Source organism: Centruroides vittatus, unplaced genomic scaffold (assembly GCF_030686945.1).
Source record: "Centruroides vittatus isolate TY-2023 unplaced genomic scaffold, ASM3068694v2 contig_1781, whole genome shotgun sequence".
In the NCBI taxonomy this organism is placed as follows: domain Eukaryota; kingdom Metazoa; phylum Arthropoda; class Arachnida; order Scorpiones; family Buthidae; genus Centruroides; species Centruroides vittatus.
In genome coordinates this window covers 65,793-86,461 of record NW_027121090.1, presented here as the reverse complement: position 1 = coordinate 86,461, position 20,669 = coordinate 65,793, and the positions used below count along the sequence as shown (strand labels likewise).

The following is a 20,669-nucleotide window of genomic DNA, read 5'->3' as shown; positions in this document are numbered from 1 at the left end:
CCGAAGAGTTATTTTAGGGATTATTCTCGTTTTATTTGCGTTTTTACTCGTTGAAAACATGCAGACACACGGACGGATAGGTGTAATCGAGCGTTAATTTTTTTAATCGTTTAAAATTTGCACGAAAAAAGGAAGAATTCCAAGTTAAAAATGAAGTTTTGTTAGCTGCAAGTAAGCATAAAAAGCGGCACGCTTACTTCATGCAGGTGCAAACCATGAATTTTTTTCACCGTCCAAGAACACTAGATCATAATTAAGAGCGGGTAGGAGCAAAAGACAAAGTAACAAGCAAGTAGTTGGTTGTGAAAACTACAAATAGGCTCCATCCCAATGGAAATTAAGCTTAAGCGTGGAAAATCTCTAGTGACAGCAAAACGATAAGCTTTCGGACATGCTCCATGCAGATGCCCGCACACAAACGTCACTGTATCGATCACGTCACGTGTCCCATTTAAACTTCGTGTTTGGAGCAGAAGGGAGGACGGGATGCCTGTAGGCTGGTGTGAGAGATGCCCGCTTTGCTCAAGTCGTCATTGATGACATTGGCCTTCCCTGGCATGTTTATTGCTTACAAAATAAATGAATTGAAGAGGAGACACCAAGAGCAAAGTCACAGGAAGGTCACAGAAAAGGAACTCACACAACTGCACCATAAGATAGTAAGTACATCTAACAAAACTTTTCTTTTATCAATAACTTTAGAAAATAATTAATTCCCATCCTCGTTACAGAAAATATCGTGTTGTAATTATTCATAATTTAGTCTAGAGGGGTGGAATTAAATTTTTATGGATTCGGAGGAATTTAAAGTTTGAAAAAAAAGAATTATTATTAGAGTTTTCAGTTGGGTACTCGAAATAATCGATCTTCTATGCAGAAACGATGCCGAAGAAGTAACATACCTTCGTGTAACTCATTTTTTTTGAACCCCCAATCCATAAATCTCGGTTAATCTAAATGTGTTTGATACCCAATCGCATAATCCTCAATGGGATGCAATGATATAGAAGAATGGATGATTTGGTGGCATGGATAATTGAATTTACACTCAGGACAAGAGTATAGGACGTGTTCCCGTTGACTTTATTCCTTTGGGGCTATTACATTACGGTACAGTAACTCGGTGGCTGTGTGTGTGTGTGTGTGTGAGTGTGTGTAGATATCCCCCCACTCATTCATTGATTTCTTGCTGGCTGCTTGAATCTTTCATGGTTCCAATCTTTAAATCCGTTAAAAATATCGAGTAAAATTTGAGAGGGGATAAATCTGACCTGTCTCGAAACACCGGAGCCTCTGTAAGATCTAAAAAAATGGTCTTAAAAGCCTTAAATCAACACCTGAATGTCTAGAAACGTACACAAAGCAGAACTGTAAGAAAACACTAGAATAATACTTGACAAGTAAAAATGGGAGCAGATTTTTCTAACTTACAACTCGCTCCCTTTACGAATACACTGGTTTTCGTGTTATAATTATAGTTTTTCTATTGTTTAAACGGCTGTGTAAGACACAAATGTCTCCCTTTATCAGCGAACGTATTATAAAAACATTACAGTCCCATTTTTTGGTAGAGAATCTGAGAAATGCTTGGCTGTGTGCAGTATTGATGTAGTATCGATCATATTGCTGCCGACGGGATAAACTTTAAGATATTTCTCCTTTATATATTTCGCTACGTCCTCTCAACTTTCTTCACCTGTTTTAATAGTTGTATGATGATTTACCGTCTTGTTAATGTATGGGACTCTTGACACTGTGTTAACATTTCCTGATGACATCGATGATATAAGAGTGGTGATATATAGATCCATCTATCATGGCTCTGGAGTCAGATGCTGATGTAACGTGTCAGTAATTATTAAGCCCAAAAGGATGTTGAACTATGTTTAATAATGTGGAATGATTCCCTTTAAAGGTTTTCTTTTTTTTCCCCTTTCTTTCCTCTCTCGAGTGACTCCTTCAATGTGCCATCGATACTGATTAGTTTTATCGTTTTTGTAGAATTAAAACGATTGTTACCGATACTGATTTGTTGTATTATCATTTTCAATAGAGGAGGAAGGTAAAAGCAACAATTAATCAAAAGATTAGCAAGTGTTGAAGTGAAAATCCTTGTGAGAGCGGCATGTAAAGTTGGGGGTGCTACGTAAAAAATTTCAGTATCAGTAATTTTAGAGGGATGCTGATGATGCCATTTGTAAAGCTAATCACCAGCCTTTTTATTCTTTCAATTATTAAACAGATAAATGACGGTTTAGCTCGAAGCGTACTTCTTCTTCTTCACAATTATCCAGGATGCAGCTGAAAGGAACAGCGGGTCTGGTTAAGATAACAAGTTCAATTATAAGAAACAGCAAGTTTTTCAAAGAAGAAAAAATAAGAGAATGAGACAGATGAAAGAGCAATTGTAAGCAATGAGTGGGGGTCATACTTTCTGTAGAGAGGGGGAAAACGGGAGGTGTATCCAGAGTTGTAAGCGTATGATGAATAGTTCCTACATTAACAAGTCACAAGAGAATAGGAGACAGGATAAGAGAGGGGCCGCCTAAGGGCAGGAGACAGTACCTTTGATCGATTTTGCTGCAGTCGGGGATGGAAGAAGCTTGGTTAATGTGTTCGATATATCTAGTTGTCTGCATGGTCATTCGCATCGTATTTTTACCCCTTCTATTTCATCTTTCATAGAATTGATAAAGGCAAAAGTCTGTTTATCCTCCTTCGTGACTTATTTCGAATATAGTCTACAGTGAGATTTATAGATTTGCTTTCCTTTACGGTACTCATGATGAATTTATCATCCTCCCACGATAAGCTATAAAAAAGTAAATAAATAAATAAATAAAAAATAAAACATATTTGGGATTTACCTTTAAAGAATGGCGCATTTCTGTTCCGGATTTTTTTCGTAAATGCGCTATTTTTTCGAGATTTTCTGACGTTTGGAGGACTTTTTAAAGTTTTTAGTAGTGTTTTGATAAATGAATTTCTTCGAAAACACTTAAAAGAATGCATTTTGCTGTTATTTTCCTCGAAGCATCTTCTTCCACTTCGTCACTCCATTTAAAGTTAGTTATTCTGGTGAGTCAAATGTGACTCGAGTTATAAATGGGTCATTACATCTTCAATATAGTTCTTCGATAAGTTTTTCCAGTAAAATACAACCTAAATGCCCTCAAAAGTATCCATTTTCAGTTCAGAATTTCTCGTGTTTATCCCAATACCACCACAGAGCCTTAATATGGTCATTATGGTCATCGGCAAGAACACTAATGATTATACTATTCATTACCTTAATCCGGACAGAATTTCGAATTTTTATGCTTTTCTATAACGAAAAATGTCTTATTAACACGATAAAAATGGCACCTGTCATGCAAGATTGCTTCTAATCTTTTTTATGGTACTTGATATGCGGTTTTTTTACGCTTTTCCAGGGACTTTTATGGTTGAAGATGTGATCCACTTACAGGGATTTATAGCTGTCATATTCTAGTGAAAGGCTTCTAAATATGTTTTGAAGAGCTGCATCATCACTAATTCAGAGTTTTGTACCTTAAAAAATACGATTTTTTAAGAGAAAGTTATTGGCACGTTGAAGATGCTATTGAGAACTTTCAGATATCTTCTCAATCATCATCATCAACAAAGTAATGTGGATCGTAAGCTAAAAATCATCCGTAAAAGTCAAGTTTAAACGTTTTGTGAAACATATAATTCATTTTTATTTAAAATTTATTAATAGAAACTTTTTGGCAGTTCCGATTTTGTTTCTATTTGATATATTCTGGCAGGAGGCCATTTAAATTCTGAAAGAATATTCAAGTAAAAGAAGACGATTTGAAATAAAAGAATGCATCAGGTATAAAAAAAACCTCCATCTTGAACTTCTTAAAATAAAAATCCCAGAGAATAATCCGCGGATTAGCTACGGTTGTCATCTTAATCCGCGACTAGAAGAGGACTTCCACATAAAGTCACCTCAACAATGCTGAAAGTCTGAAGAGTTTTTAAGTCTTGACATCAAAATTTTATTTATTATCTTTAAAAAAACAATCCATTGAAGCCAGAGAACCCAGAAAAATTCAATTTCTACCAGCGGATCCTACTAAATTCCACATTACTAATTTGGGTTTAGAGGGATTTGAAAGAGAATTATGGTACCCCACGGGCCCAACGGTCATCACTTACACGACAAAATAAATTTAAATTTATGATTAAAGATAAAGTAATTAATTAAAAATTAAAATTAATTTTAATGGTGTTATAGTTTGCGCTGAAAGAAATTTGGTCCCGAAAAAGAATTAAATATGTAACGGTAATCACGATTTAGATCATATGTTAATTGTGTTTATGAATTAATTGTGTTTAGTGGAATTTTAAGTGAATTGTTATTTTGGTGACATCAGGGAATTTTCTTGGATTTGAAATTTATTCTTTTTACTTATATCTAGGACGTTTTATTGACAAGTTTAGAAGATCAAATACCAGAAACTGCATTGACCAAAGAAGAAGCTGTAAGTTTTTTGAAACTTCTTTCTGAAAATTCCTTATATATATATATATATATTTTTTTTTTTCTTTATATTTTTACACAACTAGGAAACGGATTTTTGCAACGAAATTCTTTAGCTATAGATTTTTCTCCGGATTAAAATTTAATATCGATCTTCTACTAAATCGTTGAAACGGTTTAAAAATAGATATTACTGTTCATTCATACGATGAACATCAAAACTATCGTGTTACGTCATCGATTCTTAGCCTTTATAATGAATAAATTTCGAAAATTTGCAGCTTACAGCAATATTTATTATTGGCTCGGGTTGTTCTGGCGTGCGGATTATGCTTGAAGCATACGCGTTGAGTAGTTGCATCAGGAGCAAAGAGCTCTTCACACAATATCGTACAGTTGATGAATTACGTAAGAGTGTATACTCTTTTGCAAAGCTAATTTTGTATTGTGATAGGACTCGAGTCGAGGAGAGATCCCTCAGAGACACTTCATCATATAATAATACTTGCACCAACACGATATTTATAAGAAATATCCAGCTGTAAAAGGCACTACTGAAGGAAGGAAGAACAGGAAAAGCGTTGAGGAAAGATCACATAAATCTAATGCATTGAAGGAATAGTTCACAGGAAGAAAGTGGAAAAGTGTCGTGAAGAAAGAGAATGATTACATGTTTACTACTTTGACTTTCGTGATTGATAGAGACAATTCCGAATCAGACAGCTGTAGGACAAAAGGATGCTGAACGTAAATAGAGAATAAATGCTGTAGAAATAGGATCTACTAAGTGAGTCTTTGTTATAATAAATACAGGAAATTATATGATTAGATGCTTATATCCTTAAAAAGATATCGAATTTACAACTGTAAGACATACAATGCAGTTTTCTCCAGTAGAGAATTGCATACGTCACCTCAGGATCTTCATTAAAGTACTTCCAGTAGAGAAAATACTTAAATATAGTTTTGTGCCACTATATTTAAATTTTATATCAAAAATATTTTGAATTTATGTCAAACTATCAGAGATTTGAACACGATATCAAAGATGTATGCGGATAGAAATGCTTGAGGGTGATTCCTCACTATATACCCTTCGAGGCAATAGATTTCATTGTAAGTTATATCAGTATTTTATAAGCATGCCATCCTTTATATTGTATTTATACGCAGTGTATTCAGTAAAACATGCAACTCACATTCTTTCATCTAGCCGAAACAAACAATATTTTTTCTACCCGGCACATCATTAATATTTAGTTTCTAGAGATGAAGAATTTCAAAAAGTGCTGCAGCCAACATATAAGATAAATGATACACGACACAAAAGTCTCTGTAAGTTAAGCCCACACACGGCTCCAATTATAAAAAAAAAACGGTGGTTAATAAACGATCGAATCGGGTTTTTTAAGCCGTGCCGAAGATTATTATTGAGAGAATCGCATTGTTTATCATCGAATATAGGAAACTAATTTTGTATATGGTGAATAGTTGACGTCATCTTAATTATATAATTACTTCCTGGCGTGATAAAACTTGTCTCTTTCTATAACAGAAACAACAGAACCTGCTAACACGGAGTATCGATCTCTTCTCCCACAGATCGCTTCCGACTGACCTGGAAGAGAGTCGAAACTGCTAAAATGTCCTGAGTACATATTCGCAAAGAAATCTTAACCGTTTACAACGCGAACACTCCTCTCGTGCATCGTAACACCATATTAACTTGATCTATAATCTTTCAAAATTCATACGACCACCTTATAAATAATACAATGCAAATTAACTCGGGTTAGGTTCAATTCTTATATTTAATCATATTAGGTTCAATTAGATGCTAAAGAACAACAATGAATTTAATTAAATCTTGTTTTTTATTACGATTAATTCGAATCGAGAAAACATCCGTAAGGGGGTCGATTCGAATTCGTCCCCTACTGGATATCTTTTTTTCATATCTTCTGATTATTATTATTTTTTAAAAATTAATAAATAATACAATTTAATGATAATTTTATAATAAATTTTGTAAAATAATATTTTAAAATTGGTAAAATTTCGTTTGGAAAATGTCTTCATTAAAACGTCATTTATGGTTTACTCGGTGCCAATGAAGCAATTTTCTAGCAGCTTCATAAAATTTCCTGTCTTCCTTGGCATTTGTCAGTTTGCCGTAGGTGACATCCTGTTTCAAAACGAATTGTGATTGAATCACAACTATGTAACTTTTCTTTTTCTTCCATTTATAACACATATTTAAAGAACAAACTTCTACATTTGTTCGAGTCTTTAACACTATATTACAAAACCGCCGAAGCATAATAACCTTTTGATTACTTTCGAATGAAACATTGTTAATTTTTCCGCCCAGCAAAGTAAGAATATTTATATTTAAAAGTATACTACTTACAAGAAAATTATATTAATTTATGTCGTTTCGTATATAACAATTAAATAATAATAATAATAATAATAATAATAATATTCAAAAGTTTAAATCCTAATTAGGTTCGTTTGGAGTGTCGAGAGCGTTTCCAAATGTAATTTGATGCTTTCAGAAAGGAAAATATTTAAACTTGTTTGAATAAAAATGTAAGGATTTAAATTCTAATGAAGTTTATTTAATATAAGGAATATAATATAATTTTTTCGCTAGAATAGTTTACTTTTTACTTAATTTTCTTCGTATAAAAGTAATCGAATTACCATCATCGGAGGCTCTCAAATCTTGTAATTAATAGAAAACAAATCAATTTTTGTAGTCAAAAATTAGTGCTAATGATTAAACACGGACGACAGTTTTAAAATGTTTGTTTTTCTCCCTGTGGGCCCTAAGAGGGTTTTTTAATCGACCCCATAATGGGGAGGGCGGGTGATGATGAGAACGAGGCCCGAAAAATGCGGGTCAGACCACTCCCGAAACATTCCCGAGATTTATGATCTCCCGGATTCGATTCCGGACTCCCCCACACAGAAGGCCTTATCCTTGTCTATCCGACTCTCTCTATATATACTGTATATACTGGGAGGCCCAAAAATCGATTAATCGTTGTAAATTTAAATTACTGTTAGCTAGCATGTTACTTACAAACAACTCGGTTAACTGACCTATGACTGACTTAAATATAATCCAAGCTGTATATTTCTAACAATGGGAATAAGCTAGAAACAAAACGGAAGAACAGAGATTAATTGATTATTTAAATATTATTTATAAAAATTAAATAAGTTACCAGGATATTTCGAATTTTCATAATTTCTTATCATTTAAAAAAAAAAAAAAAAAAAGCATAAAAAGGTGAAATGAAAACTGTTCTGATATGAAAACTGTTAAATTTGCCATAATTTAACTGATATGAGACATTTGAAACAGTAATGAAATCGCTCATATATCTTTTAATTAAATATAATTAAAATTACACTTATTATATAAATGCTACTTAACGAAATTTATAATATTAAAGATAAGAAAAAATATTTTAAAATAATAATAATAATAAAATAATAAAAACCTTCCGCTTAAATTTATTTACATTATGCAATTATCTTTATTGTAATAAATCATATTCCTATGCCAAAATATAATCTAATTAAATTAATATTTATTACCTTAATAAAATATATTTTAAAGTATTTTTTTATTAAATAAAAATCATTTTGATTGATTACTTCTACGACATTTTTTAATTCTGTTCAATTGGGCGTGCGCTCCAAATGCCCCTAATAACATTAACTCTACTTTAAATAATTTTATTGAGAATGATATTATTGTTTATTGTATCCCAGTTTTAAAATCTAAATTATTATTATTTTTATTTAAAAAATACTGTTTAATGTATAACATATTAATTAAATTAATTAATATTAATACGCCGGTTGTGCCTTCCAATAACTCTTATTTATTAATTTAATATTATGTCACTTTCAGTTAGAAGTTGTTTAAAACAAATTTAAAATCACGCCTTAATAACTTCGTTAAATATATTTTTTTTAATTTAAATTTTAAATTATATAATGTTTATTTTAGTTTTAGAATATTTTTTTTAAAGTATTTAAATTACGTTGTTCGTCTCGATTACGTATTTAAACGCATTAAAATTATTTAGTCTGTTTCAGTTTGGCGGTTAAACACGCTTAAATCACTCCATTAATTTCGATTAAATGCTTAAACGTATTTAAATCACTTTATCGGTTTCAGTTTGACAGTTAAACATATTTAAATCGTGCTATTACTTTTAAGTACGTGCTTAAATGCATTTGAATCACTTTGCCAGTTTCGATTTGACGTTTAAACGCGTTTAAGTCACTTTACTAATTTCATTTAAATGCTTAAACGTATTTAAATCACTTTGCCGGATTCAATTTGACAGTTAAACACGTTTAAATCACTCCAGTAATTTCAATTAATAGCTTAAACTCATTTAAATCACTTTCTTAGTTCCACTCTAACGATGATGTGTAATAAAATCATGTTGCTGTATTAGTGTCAACGGCGTAGTTAAATACATTTAAATTAATGAAGATTATTTCAGTTAAATGGTGCTTAAATACATTTACTTGATAAGTTTTATATTTCATTTAAATATATTCCAAATTACCTGTTTAGATTTATTTAAAAATCACATTGTTTTCCTTCGATTATATTTAGTCGTAAAAATGGGATGCATAGTTCGAATGTTAACTTCTATTAGTCGGCTTAAATACATTTAATTTAAGTTAATTTCAATTAGATGTTGGCATAGTTAAAACAAATTTAAAATCGAACTGAATTTCAGTTATTATTGAAAATATGCTGCTAATTTTAATTAGAACGTGTTTGAACATATTTAAATCACATAGTTACAACATTATGTTACATTTAAAATCATGCTATTATTTTGAATTAAATATAATTAATTTAAATATAGTGTAAATTATCTTGTCATTGTCATTTAGATGTTTAAACACATTTAAGATCTGAGTGTCCGATTCCATCACAGGATGATTAAATACACTTAGACGTTGCTCTGTCAGTTTCGGCTCAGGATGATTAAGCACGTTTAAAAGCGTGAGTTAATTTCAATTACGGAACGTTTAAGTGCATTTTAAAATAAATATGATTTATTTTAGGTGATAATATATTAATTCAACAGAATTTTAGTTATGCTTAAAAGTATACGCTGTTAATGTGATTTACCGTAGTGCATATTTAAGCGTATTTGTCATGTTGTTACATTCGTGTTTTTATTTCAAATCACGCCGTTAATTACAATTAAGTATAATTAATTAGAATATATTTTAAACCAACGTGTTTATATGCTTAAACATATTTAAAATCACGCTGTCGATTTTAATCACAGATTGATTACGTTTAAAATCACGATGTTAATTTCAATTACGGAGCATTTAAACACGTTTAAAATTAAATGCGATTAATTTTCGATTTAAATAAGCTGAAATGAATTAATTATATTCAATTATATTACGTTTAAAAGCGGTTGGAAAAATATTTTAACTGAGTATACGTATATTTTAATTACGTTTAATAAATTATTTATGTAATAATTCAATTTAGCTACAGGGAAAAATATTCTAGAGGCAGGTTTTTATGTACTTTACATAAAAATGACTGAAAATTATATTTAGAAAATTGTTATCGCAGAAAATTGTTAAAAAGTAAATTATTATAGTCAAAGAAGCGTAACTAAAAGTGAATGTATATGATTTAAACTTTTCGTGATGAAAATAATAACAACTTATATAACTATATTAAAAATTGTTAAAAAATTTTAAAACTCTTATTGCTATAATATAGAAAGTCATTTATAAAATTTTATGTCGAAAAAGATAAAAAAATAAAATAAATTTTCTTCGACGACGCGACTGATCTCCAATTCTGCTACTCCATAATGTCATAGTTATTGATACTGCTATTACTTTTTTTTCTTCAATATATTTTTTTGAATATTTTTAGTTTATCAAATATTAAACGTGCTTCAGAATAACTCATCAACCTTCTTTCTTCCTCATTTTTAGTTACATTATTTCCTAGTTAAAATGCGGATAGTTTCATGAATGTTTCATACACTTTCTACGATTTCATCCCATTTTATGCATCATTAAACTGTTAACGCTTCTGGCATATGCTACCTTTAATAATAAACAACAGCTGAGTTGCTTGAACGTAAGAGAAAAATTGATAAATGTACTGTCCGCCATTTTTGAAAATGGAAAAATGTTGTACGACTTCGAAAAAAAGTGTTTTCTTGACACTTTCGCGGCAAAATTTGGCTGTTTTTTTCGGACATAAAACGTGAGATTTTGTTTAGAAAAAGTGCATTAATGCTGTTATAATTCTAACATAATACAATATTCTACTTCTTTGTTAATACAGCAGTACAACTTGATGGGATTACTTTAAAACAATTAGGACAGGATGAATCATTTTAATGTTACGTTTGACCCTTCCTTATATTCTTTGTTAGGTGTTTAGCATTTAAACAATGGCGTCTTCTGTTACTATAGAGGGGTTACCACCGATTTTCAAAATAACAGATGCGTCGAAATATAATTACTTTTTATAATATCATTATTATGCTATCAGTACATAATTTCTCTGGGGGATTAGAAGCGATAAAGTGTAAATTGCGTATTAATTAACCTTCTCCATATGCAATGTTCTCCTCCCGATAAATTACTAGATAGAAACACATGATATTTTATGTTAACGGATAATTATCCAGTATAATATTTTAAAAAGTCGTATCGAGGAGCGGTGATCGTGTTTAATTTTATTAGATGTTGAAATTTTGGTGATTTTAATGCTCTAAATACGTAAATTTAAACTTAATTTCTAGATTACAAAAGCCGGATTTACTGTGGATACATTTTCTGTAAAGTACAGTAAATACAGTGCAGCTACTAAGTGCTGATGTTATTCTGAACTTTTATGTAAAGAATTTTAAAATATTCTGTATAATTATGCATTTTTTATATGCAAGAATGCAAAAAAAATGTATTTTTATAATATTTAAAAAAATAAACACAAAAAAAGGTCCCTATTCTTGCCATTGTCTACGTTAAAGCATGCGTTCGCGTGACAAGTTGAATTATACTCGTACAAAAGAAAAAAATGTTAACCGAACTTGCGTGTTCATTAACAGAACTGTGATCTTGAAAATTGACAAAACATTATTCAACTGTGCTATAGATTACTACTGTAGTAACAAAGTAGTAACACACATGATTATAAAAATAATTGTTTTTTTCTTTTGTACTGTGCGTGTTGTATATAATACAGTAAAGGTTTCATCATCTCAACATACAGGAACACGTAAGCTGTACTGAAGGCCTCAAGCTGTAAACACACAATTGAGGCCTCGCTGTTTTAAATGTATTGTTATTTGGTAGGGGAGGAAGGCCCTTTTATATGTTAAAGGGCCTCAAATTTTTACACAGTTTAATTCCGTGAGCATTTTATAAACTTGCATTTTATATAATAAAATGGTTTTAAATTTTTATTATAACCTTAAAATTTTAATCCTGCAAAATTTCTACGTGTTGTTTTTTATACAGCATCGCAATTGTAAAATGGTTTCCAGCTTTAATAGCTATGAAAAATTTTATTGAATTTTATAACCTTCATAATTTTGTATTAAATTTTATAATTTTATATTATTTTACGACTTTTTTAATATGAATTTTATCACACGATAAACACATATACTTTTTAAACCTATAAAGTTTTTACATGGGGCTAGACAGGCTATACTCATAATTTTTGGAAAAGTTTACGGTCTATAATATTTTTCAGTATACTTATACTGTTTACAATTCTATGGGTAATATGGGTTATAACAATTTATAAATTTTATAGAGTTTAGTGGGTAAAAAAGTATTATAAAGGTTAAAAATTTATGTATGTATATATATACACACACACACGAGAGAGAAAGAGAGAGTGTGTGTGCGTGTGCGTGTGTGTGCGTTTGTGTGTGTGTGTATCTATGAAATTCTGTAACATACAAGTTTATGCTCCAATATACGGAGTCTTTAGGATCTGTAGCATCCAGTTTTATGCTCCAATACACAGTCTTTGGAATCTGTAACGTCATATTTATGCTCCAATGTAGTCTATTGGGTCAGTAGAATCCACATTTATGCACTTTTTTCAATTTATAGATTTTTAAACAATTCAATTTAAAAATAAAAGTAAATTTTATAATTTTCAAGATTTTCAACGGAATTTAATCTAAAAACAAATTCATTACACGTTTATATTATTATACAAACCCAATTTATTCACGTCATCCCCATAGAAATGGGTTCGAAAGCACAGTTATCTTGGTCTTAATAACATTATTTTAGTGCTTTGATAAGTTATTCTTTATAATAAATAAATAAGTAAATTTTACAGTCAAATTATTGATTAAATTGTGCCCCATTTCCTTTAAATATAAAATAATGGACGAGAGTCGTATCGTATCCATAAACATTTACATAACATTTAGAAAATCACAGAAGCGTATCGAAGTTACACCAAATAGTTATATTTGTAGAAGGCCAAACAGTTTAAGAATCTTAACGGGATTAACATATTAGTAAATTTGTATAATATGCTATTACATGAATAATTAATCATAAAAAGTAATTAGCTATAATCGCGGTAGTTGTCACAACACGCATACAAACATACATTAAACGTATTAACCTCGATGTATTGGCAATTTAGGCAAATGATTCTGAATGTAAAAGGATATTAATAGGTTTCTCCTCAACTCGAGAAGCGCACCATTTCCATCAGAACATGATCATTTAAATAAACTATTAGTTACCACTAAAGAAAATGCTTTCGCCACTCTTACGTCATACGAAAATTACTTTTATCTTTTCCTATTCATTTACTCGGAGTAATAATACATAAAAAGAAGGTAAATAAAAATTTTCTGTGTTTTTAAAATAACACATAAACTCGAAACCTATTTGGAAGCGGCATTTTGTAAAGTACAGGAAACTAAGTTTGGTATTTCAGATACAGCAAGAGTAGTATGTTACTGCAGTGACATACAAGATTATTTTATCTGTAATTGTATATTTACCTTCGATTCGCCTTCAATCAGCTTCATATTATTGTTTTGCTTCGTGATGCACTCGTATAAACACTAACAATGTCGGACATATCGCGTTGACAAGAGAATACGACAGACATATCGTCTGTCGTAACCCTTCAAACTGAAGAAGCAACCGAGTACAGTATTAATGTCTTAAAAAGACAATACTGTTTTTAAAATTTGTATTGTTTTGATAAGATTTACAGGCGGAAGGATTTACATGTAAATTTCCGATTGGGAAGTAAGCTACTATGCGTAATAGATAACTGAAGGCCGAAGTAAATTGATCGATTAAGGCCACTAAATGGTTTCTGGGCTAATGTTTAGTCCTTAAGGATTAAGTTCTACTTCTGTTTTATTACTATTAGCTATTTCCTACAGAACTATTACTCCGTTTAAAATTTATAGATCATCTACTGTTATTTACAGCACACACACAACTCTTGTTTATCTAAAATAACAGATACACTATCCTCGAAAGGGTTGCATCGTGTTACTGTATGAACAAATTAGTAGTGTTATAAATGGATAATAATGTATCACTAACACTACACCACCTGCAGATTAATTTAGTGAACAAAAATAGTTACAGAAACAATCATTAGGAAAACTAAACATTTGCCAATCAATTAAACATGGCTGCTCTTAATGCATTTTCGGTAATGTTTATTGCTCTGATTATTTCTAATTAATTAATTAACATCAGATATATAAATACGCACAGACATACATCTGCTACAATGATTGATTATAATCTCATTAAAAATTCCCGTAACAATCTCAACAGATTAGGTTCAATTTGAGTGCGAACAGATACCGTTTTAGGTTTAATTAGATTAATCGAAATTACGCTAACATGGAGGAATACGTGTATAAGTTTTGGTTTATCCTTTCAATTAAATTTATAAATCAATTTGCAGCTATCAGATTTAATAAATTAAACATGGATGACGATAATAACGTGTATATATTGGTAAAAAGGTTTATTGAATGTGTTCGTTTTTTATTTTCTTTGACGAGGAGTCGAACCTGTAAAAGATCTGTTGACGTCTTCAAATTAAGTCTCTAAATGCTGAAAAGAAATGATTAGAGATAAGAACCAATAGTAGAAAAGGTTTCTACACGAAATTTCGATCAGAAGATAATGGAATTTCCTCTTTTTATATATCTTAATTTATCAAGTCGCTACTCCTTTTTTTCTTTTTACTCTTCTTTCGCGGTCTTACGACATTTTATATATTTCCTGCTTTTAAATATCACATAACTCAATTTAAACTTATCGTGTTATCTTATTTACCTAGTGAAATCTTCTTTAAAACTGTAATTTATCTTTATCGTCCCTTGACTTTAGTTTCTGCCATAAGGGAGACCAGGGAAGGTTGGAATACTTAAGGTTTTAAGGATTTTTAAAATAGTAAAAGCCGATCAATCAATCAGTAAAATTACATATTGCTGGATAAAGGGGTGAACTTTCACCACGTGGTTGTTAATTTACAGTGAGGTACACGCATTGTAAGGTCTGTCGTGAAGATCTCACTAGTCGCACCACCAACTGACCAAAAAATAAGGGAGTTCTATGCGATAACTCGTCAGAGAAATTTTTTTAATCTGGGAGGTTGGCATTTTATTATTAATTGTTCGTATAAATATACATAGGCCTTTATCGACGAGGCAGGAGTATGATCATTTATACAAAAATTTAGCATTTTTATCGCGTAGAATCTTTGTAAATTGGGTTTAAAAGCCGGTATCGCTACGTGAAATTCCCGTTTAAAAGGTTAAAGGAGATGGTTTTAGTATGATAATGGAGTGCAAAGAGGTAGCGTGTCTGAAATTCGTTTCGAAAAATGTAAATACTAAAGGAGCTATTGTTATATATGCAGCCTATATTACAATTTAAAGTACTTTTGGATATTTTTTTCCGAGGAAGTAGGATGTAAGGAACATCACGGACTTCAGAACAATAAAGGATTTACATTATTTTTTTTATCCACTGTAGCTATCGAAAATGTTCAAGAACCCGAGGCAATATTGTCATTCCGAAACAGACAATACCCTGCAGAAATTCTTTGATTAATTTTCCTTCGAGGGCAAAATTTTATGTTATTTGCATAAACATCACATTACTCTCAGAGGGCAAAGCTGGGGAATTATCCCCGGGCCTAAAGGAAACTTAGGGGTCTTAGTGTTTCATGCCTATGAATTAATGTTATTTTTTTTTATTAATAGAAGATAAAATCTTTAAGAATGCTTTTGTAAATGAAGAAACATTCTACACATTTTATTTATTAAAAAAAAAAACAAAGTAAAACGGGCCCACTCTACTTCCGGACCCCACACAAGCCTTCAACGGCCCTGATTATCCTTTATGAAGTTCCAATGAACGAAAACACTGGGTTCTCTCCTGATCGACGGGCTTCCGCGTAATCTTCATGTATAGAACATTTAAATGGGGGCCAGTTCTTTAATAAAAAGTCCTCCTTGATAGAGGGTTCCTTGGCAGATGGCCCAAGCGTTGCACTACATTATTCCATCAATCCCACCTGTCAAAAACACTACCGAACACCCGATTGAGTATATTTGAATAAAAATTTCAGTGTTTATTTGTGTTAATTACGTGTAAAACAAACACAACTTTATCCCTGACAAAAACTGATAATATATTTTGGATAAAAGTTATTTGCAAATATTAGAATATGTGTTTATATTACCTATAATATGTAGTTGGTTGAGGGGTTAGTGAACATCCGTAACTTGTAAGTAGGCTATTATCACTAATGTTTGCATAAGCAACTCGCATTTCAAATAAATTTCTCAACCCGTCTTCAGTATTTGCCGCTAACGGATTGCGCAATAAGAAAGGATAATACTGTATTTGCGAATTAATATTTATAAAAGTGAATTTTAATATTGAGTATTTATTTTAATCGATGGATAAATTAATTCTGAATTTAAGTGGTGTATCCAAGCGTTGATAAAACCTACTATATAATTTAAATTACTAAAAAGTATTCTTCCTGTACCGTCATCAATCTGCCATTATTAATTTGACGCGCTTTTACTATTCCGTGTTGCGATTTTTATTCTCTAATTATTATTTTTTGGATTTATAATAGCAATTAAATAAAATATTTTCTACTTTATTCGAAATTTTAATCCAGTTTTACTATTTATTGCTTAATAATATTAAAACAAATGAGAAATCGCGTATTAATATAAAAATTATAATTCACTTTATTATATTTAAGAGCCAAATATTAATATTAAAATTAGTAATATTAACTTATTATCAAATTAATAATAAACTCTAAACATTTTCGGGAGCCATCTATTTTTTGTTCTGAAAAAAGTATACAGGTTACACCGTTGACCGTCGTCATCTTTGATGTAGACGTAAAATGACTTTTCTTAATGATTAAAAAGCGAAATTAGAGTCTAAATATTAGATTTGGTGCTTTATTAGGAATTAAAACGAGATATATTGTATATTTATAAGATTTTATTGAAATAAAATTGAAAAATCCTGATATTTAAGAAAATATTCATCGGAAAAAAACCGATAAATATTTAAAACATTATTCTGTCTATTGATATGAAGCATTTTAGATATCGCATATCAGATATTTCTGATTCAAAATGGAAATCTGTTATTGTAGAAATAGATTCAACAGTTTAGATCAATAAAAAACGTTAGAATTCGAAGTAACTATGAATTGGAATGTGGAGATTGCAGCCCCGCTTTGGTTGAGAGATTTCAACAATAATAAAGTAGAGAACGCCTTCCGATCATTAGTGATGTCGGTTCGACTGAGGTTCTAGATACTATTTTTCGTCCCTTGAGAGAGTAATGATTGATTTAACGCAATGTCAATGGTGACGACACGCCGCGACGCGATCTTCATCCATTTTTATCATTAACAACAAACAACGCTTCTAAATCATTTCTATTTAATTATTATTTCTCTTAGTATTACGTCGATGCATTAAGTTTATTAGTTACTTTAACTTAAAACATTCACAAGTTATTAAGAATAATGGATTTTGTTATTACTCCTTCTCTCTTTGGTGCTTTATTTGATTAAACATTGCGGCATGGTTATCAATGAAAATATTCATATATGCGATATTTATAGCTTGTTGAATAATTAAATTTCTATTAAGTATATGTTTTTTCTTTGTTTCTTTTAGTGTGTTCAATGCATCACATCTAAGGCAACGATGGAAACTCATCCGTGCGGACATAAAGTGCTTTGCAGGAAATGCCTAGTCCAAAGCATCCAAACAGCCCTGCTACAACGCAAACTACCATTAAGATGCCAAGTCTGTAGGGTCAAAATATTAAGGTTAAAAAATTCTGGACGAGCCAAAGGAGCTACACCCCGAACACCACTGAGACCTTTGGGTAGAAGTCATTCTGCACCCGCAGATACCCCGCTCTGTTCTCAAGCCAAATGTGTCCTTCATAGACACAAGGTCCCAAATGCAGAAGAGTCGTCAGCGTCTTCCAAACTTTCGCCCGACGGGCCTCCATCATCGACTTCATCATGGGCTTCCATTACTCGCCGTCAAAGGCGCAGGCATCGAAGACGTCACAGCTATGTAAGGTCTGTTTCTACAGATCTATTCCCAATTCCCGAAAGAGAAGAACCTGATGTGGCAGAAACTCGTGGGACATATCTCCATTGAAAATAGTGAACAGAGTAAGTCAACGTGAATTAAGTTAACTAAAAAATTAAAAAAAGAGAGGGGGAAATATATATATATATACGCGATAACTTGGCTACGAGCGGCAACAAAATCACTCTAATTTAACCTAACCAGAAAACTCTAAATTAACCTAATAAGGATTTGGCTTACCTCATTCATTATCATCGGCGGCGGCGGTTGGATATTTTTTTTATATTTTTAGTTTTATGAAGCAAAACTCATAAAAATCATCCAATAAATCGTAAATTAAATTAAGTTTTAATATTTAGGATGCATTTTAAGTTGACTTTTACTAATATTAAACGTAATTTATATTCTCGAGCCGAGAAAGGTGTGAGTATTGTTTAAATGAAGAAAGAAAGAAAAAATTTAGCAATTTTAAATGATAAAGCTGAAAAATTTTTAAAATATATTTTTCTTTTTCATAAAACAAGTGAAAACATTATCGACTTTTCACTCGCCGTAATTACTCAGGGAGGAACCCAATTTGATTGGAAATTACGGCAATGATTGATGAAAGCCATTTTCCACAAGAAACGTCTCAGATAATATTTCTTTTCTAACTAAGTAAAGCAATTTTAACAAACGAATCTTACTCATAAGCAATTAAAATCTTTTGAACAATTCCGAAATTTATTGTTATTCATATTTACTTTTTATTATAATGTAAAAATTTATACAAAATATTTTCGCTGGAAGGAAATTAAGCGAAGCTTAAGGATTTCCTCCATTTTTGACTTAGCTCTTATTCGTTATATTAGGTTTCTGCAATATAAAAAAAATCTATCACGTTATATTAAATCTGTGATAAAAATTTTAAATTAATAAATTAACAAATTCTAAGTTATCCCATAAATCAACAGGTGATGCAATATAAAAAATATATAAATTTTTATTTAAATTAAATAATTTAAAATATTGTATTTAATATATTTCCACATTTTTACTATTCTGGTAACATCCGTTAGTAGTTTATGGTCGGGTTTTTATCACATAAAGTAAAAAATCGCGTTTTTCCCCTTTCTGACTAACTAAAACGTCTTTCAAAGATTAACCTAAGTTTAATGGTTTGTGATGTTGCAAATTACACAAAGGAGTCATTAATTCAATTCCTTGGTGTCTGCTAGATCAATATCTAGTTGTGAAGTATTGAGCAATAAAGGTGCTTTGTTACCGCTTAAAACCTTAGCCTGTTAAATCAAGTTGACTTACTCTGTAGTGCCTCAGTTAAGCTTTAAATGTATTTTGTGCCTCTATTTCTAAGAGGTTGCCTCTAACTCTAACTCTCTCTATCTCTAACTATTGATCAAGAATAAGCACTCATCACAACATATCCACGGATTTAAACAGTTATATATTCTTCCATTCCACATTATTACACTTAAGTAGCTGTAAATTTTTTTTTGTTTGGCCTGGAGATAATTTAATGTGTTTTACTTTGGCAATTTCATTTAGATGCCAGGATTTTCTAGTTTTTTTTTCCTTCTTCTTCTAAGAGGGCACATTGCTTAATAAAATTACTTTGTATCCATCTTACCTTCGGTGCAATTTAAAAAAAAAAAAAAAAATCCCCAGTTATATTACTACCAAGAAGATCAAATCTACGGCTTATGAATACATACACACTCACACATATATACATGTATGTACAGTATATTACCGAGTTTAAACGAGAAACCAGGTAATTTTCATTGAAATTACCGTAAGAATTGGATCATATTATTTAGGAATTCAATAATATTAAACAATAGTAATAATAATTCCTGAAGGTATCTTTGGAGGAGTGAATTATTTCAGGGTACATACGTAAAAGATTTGCTCAAACAGTTAGTCATTTAAAATTATGGGGTCCAAACGGTACGAATAGTTGAATTTCTCCTTATGTTCTCGTCAAACATGTATTTAAAAAAATAAGTGAGGATATCATAGCAATAATTAGTACCTGAATAATTGATTTTTTGAATGGGTTCGGAGGAGTGCACACGCTGGAAAAAGTTGGAATTGTTGAGTTAAATAAGGATTATCAGAGAGTAAACAAAGGTTTACTTATACCTTATAAAAATCGAGATTATTTCTTATAAAGTAGATATTGTGTAAGTGGAGATTTAGTAACAATTATACATTAGGACAGTGGATTAAAAAAAAAATTCTAAAAAAAATGTTAATTGTGTGCGTAATAGAATAGAAGATACAGTATTTTAGTGCCTAGAAAATCCGTAAATAATTTATTAATTCATTATAATAGTTTATAGACTAATAGGATAGCAAGAAAGAAAACAGAAATGGTCGTTGGAATAAGTAAAAGAAAAAAAAAATTTAATTTGAAATTTTAAAATTTTGTGACGCTTAACGATTTTCAC

The 20,669-nt window shown here is 30.7% G+C and overlaps 1 protein-coding gene across 1 annotated transcript; it reads left to right on the top strand.

Annotated features, from left to right (window-relative positions):
* Positions 1–257: 257 nt before the first annotated feature.
* LOC136969416 (uncharacterized) lies at positions 258–20,293 on the top strand. The gene is made up of 3 exons (XM_067263561.1): positions 258–659; positions 4,452–4,514; positions 17,791–20,293. The coding sequence occupies exons 1-3, from the start codon at positions 510–512 to the stop codon at positions 18,286–18,288; spliced, it is 711 nt and encodes a 236-aa protein (XP_067119662.1). The 5' UTR covers positions 258–509; the 3' UTR covers positions 18,289–20,293.
* The last annotated feature ends 376 nt before the right edge of the window (positions 20,294–20,669 follow it).